The following is a 7,383-nucleotide window of genomic DNA, read 5'->3' on the forward strand; positions in this document are numbered from 1 at the left end:
GCCTGTAGTCCCAGCTACTCGGAGGCTGAGGCAGGAGAATGGTGTGAACCCGGGAGGCGGAGCTTGCAGTGAGCAGAGATCGCGCCACCACACTCCAGCCTGGGTGACTGAGCAAGACTCCGTCTCAAAAAAAAAAAAAAAAAAAAAGACATGATCAACATCCGTAGCCATCTGGGAAACAGAAATTAAAACAACAGGGTGATACCAGTTCATATCCATGAGGAAACCTTTTGTAGACAGATAATAGATGTTGGTGAGGATGTAGAGAAATTGGAATCTTTATACACTGCTGATAGGAATGCAAAATGGTGCAGCCACTTTGGAAATCTGGTAGGTCTGATAAGCTTAAGCCTAGGGTTACCCCATGACCCAGCAACTCTACTCCAAAGAAATAAAAATGTATATCCCCACAAAAACTAGTACGTGAATGTTCATAGCAGCATTATTCATGATAGCCAAAACCAGAAACAACCCAAATGTCCATCAACTAATGAATGGATAGACAAAGTATGGTCTATTCATACAATGGAATATTATTCAACCATAGAAAGGAATGAAGTATCATTATGTGCTCCAACCTGAATGAACCTTGAAAACATTATGCTAAGTGAAAGAAGCCAGATACAAAATGCCATATTTTATGTAACTCCATGTGTATGAAATGTCCAGAAGAGGCAAATCCATAGAGACAGAGAGTAGATTAGTGGTTGCCAGAGGTTGGGAGGAGGGGGATGGGCAGTGACTGCTAAATGGGTACAGGGTTTTGTTTTGGATTGATGAAAATATTCTAAAATCAAGTGAGATAGTAGTTGTACAACTCTGCAAATATACTGAAAACCACTGAATTGTACACTTTAACTGAATTAATTGTTTGATACGTGAATTATATCTCAATAATGCTGTTACCAAAACATATCGTTCCAGATCTGGCCAATCGGTGCCCCTTTGAGCTAGCTCTTGTGTCAATCTGACATGCCCCAATCCATATTTTTAGCACTTTTTAAATTTCTGGTACAGCAAGATAATCCAGACATCTCATAACCCTTTCCTGCTCCAGCCTGGGAATCAGCCATATTTCCTGGAGTCCCGGTTCCCTTTTGTGTGGAATGTGAACCAAGATCTGGGCATTATTTCATTTAATCATCAAAACAACCCTTTTAGGTAGGTATTAGCATATCTTCATTTTACAAATGAGGCCCAGAAAGGTTGAGTATGTTGCCAAAAATCACATAACAGCCCAAGATTTGAAAGCAGGCAGTGTGAATCTAGGGCCCTTGCTGTTCCACACACACACACACAATGTGAAAGTGAAGGTTATGTCTACAGCCAGCCCACCAAGAATTGTACCAGGCAGGGTATGGCCCCTGGGAAAAATCATGTGTCATATGTCTTAGGGAGTGGGGTTGTGGGGAGATGAGCACCCAGTATCCTGGCCCTCCTTCTAAAAGCACATCCTCAGATACACACGCACATATGCGGTGAAGATAGTCTTCAGTAATCTCCTTTGCCAACCTCACTCACCATCCCAATACCCAAATACTACCCATAGCTGGGTGCCCATATAAGAGGACCTATTGATAAAATGAGATTGGCCAGGTGTGGTGGCGCACACCTATAATCCCAGCACTTTGGGAGGCTGAGATGGGAGGATCACTTGAGGCCAGGAGTTCAAGACCATCCTGGTCAACATAGTGAGACCCCCATCTCTAAAAAATAAAAAACTAAAAAACAAACAACAACAAAGAAAGATCGGCCTTGGTTTTTTAATGTTGAAGCTCAGAAGTGGGTGTATGGAGGTTCATGATACTATTCTCTCTCCTTTTGTAACTGTTTAATTTTCCATGATAAAAAAAAATCTATAAAATAGTAAATGAGAGAAAAGAGATAGGAAACAGCTAGGTTGGAGCAGTGAGTGAGTAAGGAAATCTGGCTGCCCTCTCCAGATTCCCCAGGCTCTCAGAGAAGATCAGCAGAAAGTCTGCAAGACCCTAAGAATCGTCAGCCCTTAGCTGCACCTCCTCCCCTCCAAGGATGACAAAGGTGCTACTCATCTACTTGGTCAGCAGCTTTCTTGCCCTAAATCAGGCCAGCCTCATCAGTCGCTGTGACTTGGCCCAGGTGCTGCAGCTGGAGGACTTGGATGGGTTTGAGGGTTACTCCCTGAGTGACTGTGAGTGCCATCGGCCCCTCCCCTGTCATTTCTCCTTCTCTCCCCGTCATGTCCTACATGGCCAGCTTCTTTCTCTCCTGTTCATCTTTCAAAGCCAAGTTCAAAAAGCAGCCCCCTTCAAAAAGCTTTTTCCAACACGCCGTATTCATCCACGTTATTATCCAAGCACTTATTACGTACGAAGAACTGTTTTAGATGCTGGGGATGTAGAGATAAACAAATTCCCTTCCCTTGTAGTGTTCACATCCTAGGGGAAGAGAGCAGCAACAAACTCATAAAGTACTGCCTGGTAGTGATCAATGCTATGAAGAAGAATAAAGCAGGGGGAGCGATGGTGACACTGTTTAGATGGGGAAGTCAGGGAAGGCCTCTCTGAGAAGGTGACATTGAGCAGCACCGAATTAAGTGAAGGACCTGGTCACCCAAATGTCTGGGGGAAGAACACTCCAAGCAGAGGGGACAGCTAGTACAAACGCTTTATCCTCCTGCATGGAAGGGATATCTCCCTTTTGCCTAGGATTTGTGTGCACCTGTCTTGCAACACTTGTCCTTTTATCTTGCTTTGTGGGTTTTTTAGGTACTTTTTTTCTTTTTGAGACGGAGTCTCACTCTGTCACCTAGGCTGGAGTGCAGTGGCACAATCTCGGCTCACTGCAAGCTCCGCCTCCTGGGTTCACGCTGTTCTCCTGGCTTATCCTCCCTAGTAGCTGGGACTACAGGCGCCCACCACCATACCCAGCTAATTTTTTGTATTTTTAGTAGAGACGGGGTGTCACCATGTTAGCCAGGACGGTCTCGATCTCCTGACTTCGTGATCCGCCCACCTCAGCCTCCCAAAGTGCTGGGATTACAGGCGTGAGCCACTGTGCCCAGCCTTAGGTACATATTTTTATGCTTTTAATATAGGCCCCTTGAAGGCAGCATCTGTGTTTGACCCAATTGAAATGTCTGTCACTGGGCTTTGCACAGTTCCTGGCACACAGTAGGTGCTCAGTAAGTGCAAGACACATGAATAGATGGACAGATGAATGGTTGTACTTATCAGTGGGTGGATGGACCAAAGGATGAGAGGGCAAGTCAATGCAGGTTTCCAGCCCTCTAGTCCTATCTTGCCTCCCAGGCCTTGTTCCTTTTGTCTGATTCCTTGCCTCCCTTTCTCCTCCATCTCCCTTCTCACTCAGCCTGGTCCCCTCTAAATCCTGACCTTCTCCCTACTCTAAGGGCTGTGCCTGGCTTTTGTGGAAAGCAAGTTCAACATATCAAAGATAAATGAAAACGCAGATGGAAGCTTTGACTATGGCCTCTTCCAGATCAACGGCCACTACTGGTGCAACGATTATAAGAGTCACTCGGAAAACCTTTGCCAGGTGGACTGTCAAGGTCTGGCCAGGGCTCCAGGGTGGGAGAGATGAGAGTGGAAACCAGGCTCTGCTCACAGACTTCTCTTTCCACCCACAGCCTGGGAATGGCCCCAGAGATATGGTTCAAAAAATCAGGGAATCCCTTTACTGAGCAGAGGGCTGGAGTAGTGTCCCTAATGCCCATCCAGTTAGGAGATTCTATAGAGTCCCTGAATAGGATGCAGAAAGGCTCTGTATACAGCTGGTAGTAATAGAACAGTTGCAGCAGTCAATGTTTATTGAGAGAATATTATACACTAAGCACTTTACATACTTAGCTTATTTCATCCAACTTTCATGCAGTAGAAACCATTTATGATCCCCACTTTACAAAACAGCAAAGTGAGGCTCAAAAAGAGAACCAGCATTGAATGCCAGACCAGTGGCCTGACAGGCTCTTAACCATTCCGGAGTACCATCTTCAGCTAACGATCTGACCAAAGGCCAAGTGCAAACTCCCTAGCTCAGAGCTGATCCAGGAGGCTCGACAGGGCCCATGACTCTGCCCCTCACCGCTGCCTTTGCACACTGACTGATGCCCCTGGGCTCCTCACCTGAAGACCCCCGCTCACTAGGCGGGACATACCTCTGTGGTGTTTTGGCATTTCCTCTCCCTAGAAACCTCCCACAAACTTTGAGTGAACGACCATCTACTCTGGTTAGGAAGAATAGTAGTGAACAGGCCCAAATCTCAGGCCTCTTGCCCCTTCTGCCCACACCCTCTTTCACCTCCAACCTCTAGCAGCCGTTGTAGGGATGTCTAAATGGGCCCCTGGGAGAGAGCCTTTGCCTCAACTGGAAACCTCGAGGTGGCATAAGCCTGTCCAGGGAGGGCTGGTGTCTGCCTCCATCTTAGGGACTGTCTTCTGTGCCCTCACAGGTTTTCTCTTCCTTCCTTTCAGATCTGCTCAATCCCAACCTTCTCGCAGGCATCCACTGTGCAAAAAGGATTGTATCTGGAGCACGGGGGATGAACAACTGGTGAGGACACCGTGGGACTCAGCGGGCAGAGCCCCACGAAGGAGGGCATGACAGAGAAAAGGGCGGTAGACAAGGACTCACGGGCACGCCCTTGCAGTGTCTAGAAAGATGTGGGATAGCGATGGGCTTGGAACTCTGAGTTAGAAGACCTGGGATCTGGTTCTTCCATGATATTGTATTAAACAAAACTCTTCTGGTTGCGGTAACAGAAAACAACTTGAGCTAGCTGGGGAAAATTTATTCTGAGAGGACCAGATGTCTCACTGAGCCCACTCAAGGGCTGCAGTTGGGCCCCAGAAAGACCATGGAACCAGGGCTGGAAATTGTCAGCAAGCTTTCCATGGCAGGTTTCAGCTTCTCTTGGTGCATTTGCTTCACAACTCTCTCTGCAGACTTTCTCTGCTCCACAGTCTAAAGGACAAAGGGTGCTGCAAAGTTAATGGGCTAAAGTCCTAAGCAACCATAGGAACTGGCTAGGCTCAGCCCCAGTCCAATTTCCTGGGATAGAGAATCTGATTGGTTCCACTTGCACCACGTGTGCCCCCTTGGTCCAATCAACTGTAGGGATGGGAGGAGTTAAGCAATACAATTACGGCTGCTGCGGGGGCCCTGTGGCCATAATTTACCTTTTTTTTTTTTTTTAATTTAAAAATGCTGACCGGGCGTGGTGGCTCAAGCCTGTAATCTCAACACTTTGGGAAGCTGAGGCGGGTGGATTACTTGAGGTCAGGAGTTTGAGACCATCCTGGCCAATATGGTGAAACTCCATCTCTATTAAAAATACAAAAAATTAGCTGGTCATGGTGGCGCCTACCTGTAGTCCCAGTTACTCGGGAGGCTGAGGCAGAAGAATCGCTGGAACCTGAGAGATTGAGGCTGCAGTGAGCCAAGATCACACCACGGCACTCCAGCCTGGGCGGCACAGTGAGAGTCTTGTTTTAAAAAAAAAAAAAAAAATGTGGTGGCCGGGCACGGTGGCTCACTCCTGTAATCCTAGCACTTTGGGAGGCTGAGGTGGGTGGATCACAAAGTCAAGAGTTCGAGACCAGCCTGGCCAATATGGTGAAACCTTGTCTCTACTAAAAAATACAAAAATTAGCCAGGCGTGGTGGTGGGCGCCTGTCCCAGGCTGCTTTTTATGTTATATGGGGATGAGGCACTCACCCTGTGGGCCGGGATCTCTCTGGGGACCCTTCCCTTGCTTTGTGTCCATGCTCCTTAAGGCAAGCTACTTGGGAGGCTGAGGTAGGAGAATCGCTTGAACCCGGGAGCCAGAGGTTGCAGTGGGCCGAGATCACGCCACTGCACTCCAGCCTGGGCGACAGAGCAAGAATCCGTCTCAAAAAAAAAAAAAAAAAAAAACAAAACGACAACAACAACAACAAAAATGGGTGCTCATCAGCTAGGCAGACACCCACAAAGCTGGGAGCTCACCAACGGTGGACATTCAGATAGTCACCTTTTCTGAGCTTCAAACTAAATATATAAGTAACACAAATGGCCGCCTCTATAGGCAACTGTGGAAGGAGTCAAATCCCTTGCATACTCAAAACACCACAGAAAAGAATTGATAGCAATGATTATGCAGACCCTTTCTGGAGGGAGAAACAATGGGTGCACCCGAGACTTTTTTTTTTTTTGTAATAAGTAACTCTCAGCCCTGTAAAACAGTACTCACCCCTTCAGGGAGAGACGAGGATTTTAAAATGTGGAAATGTTGATCCAGGGAACCAGGCAAACACCAGAGATGAGAGAGTTTTACAGGATTCGTCAGAGGGGACAGTGGAGGACAGACCAGAAGGATAGCAATGAAGGGGATTATGGGCATCGCTCCACATGCGAGACTCACCAAGAACTGGGTCACGTGTGTGGAGGAGTTACTGAGCGTGAGGCAAGAACCATGTCTTTTTTCTCCACAGGGTAGAATGGAGGTTGCACTGTTCAGGCCGGCCACTCTCCTACTGGCTGACAGGATGCCGACTGGGATGAAACAGGGTGCGGGTGCACCATGGAGTCATTCCAAGACTCCTGTCCTTACTCAGGAATTCTTCATTTCTTCTTCCTATGCCTCAACTTCATGTTATTTTCTTCCCTTCCCATTTACAACTAAAACTGACCAGAGCCCCAAGAATAAATTATTTTCTTGGCTTCCTCCTTACTCCCATCTGGACCCAGTCTCCTGGTTCCTGTCTGTCATTTGTAAACTGAGGACCACAATAAAGAAATCTCTGTATTTATTGAAGCACTCACTCTGCAAAGAATGCATCCATTTTTTCATTATTCTGTGTATATTTGAGTACCTGAGACAGTGGGAGTGTGCTAGGTACTAGAAGGAAGACAAAACACAACTGTTGCTCTTTAGGTGTTCATAAACTAGGTGGAGACGCAGAAACATCCACAAACATTACAATAGATAATTAAATGTATAATAAAATTCATAATTGTTGCTTTGAAACAGTATCAGCGTCCAAGAAATTCCTCCAAAGAATAATTTCTGAAGTAAAAGAGAAAGCTCAAAAGTAGGCAATGGGTGGGGCTAAGGGTATGGTATTGATGTGGAGAAAGTAGTGATGGGATGGAGAAATAGTGGCAGATGCCAATAATTTGGGGGTGCTTTGGGAGAATAGGCTAGGATCTAGACAATTTAAAAAGTCTTCTCTGGACAGGATCTGGTTTGCCTGGAGGGTGCTGATGTGGAGTAGAACATGCTTAAAGAAAAAGCAAAGTCAGAAAAGGGACAGTTGAAGGAATGTCCTACACATAGCTACCATCAGTAGTGTCTGACCAAACTGGGGTTTTATCTTGGACCACTTATTTCTCTACCACTGAGCC

The 7,383-nt window shown here is 46.5% G+C and overlaps 1 protein-coding gene across 2 annotated transcripts in view; it reads left to right on the forward strand.

Moving 5' to 3' along the window:
* The window catches only part of LYZL6 (lysozyme-like 6), a 10,080-nt gene extending 3,271 nt beyond the window's left edge, over positions 1–6,809 (forward strand). Inside the window, exons 2-5 of one of the 2 annotated variants that reach the window (XM_011999400.1) lie at positions 1,944–2,170; positions 3,392–3,550; positions 4,473–4,551; positions 6,471–6,809. In XM_011999400.1, coding sequence (XP_011854790.1) covers positions 2,032–2,170; positions 3,392–3,550; positions 4,473–4,551; positions 6,471–6,540 — 447 coding nt within the window. In that variant the 5' untranslated portion in view covers positions 1,944–2,031 and the 3' untranslated portion in view covers positions 6,541–6,809. Of the gene's footprint in view, positions 1–1,831; positions 2,171–3,391; positions 3,551–4,472; positions 4,552–6,470 lie in introns of those variants that run through there. The other variant, XM_011999399.1, reaches the window with a different exon arrangement.
* The last annotated feature ends 574 nt before the right edge of the window (positions 6,810–7,383 follow it).

Source organism: Mandrillus leucophaeus, unplaced genomic scaffold (assembly GCF_000951045.1).
Source record: "Mandrillus leucophaeus isolate KB7577 unplaced genomic scaffold, Mleu.le_1.0 Scaffold590, whole genome shotgun sequence".
Lineage (NCBI taxonomy): Eukaryota > Metazoa > Chordata > Mammalia > Primates > Cercopithecidae > Mandrillus > Mandrillus leucophaeus.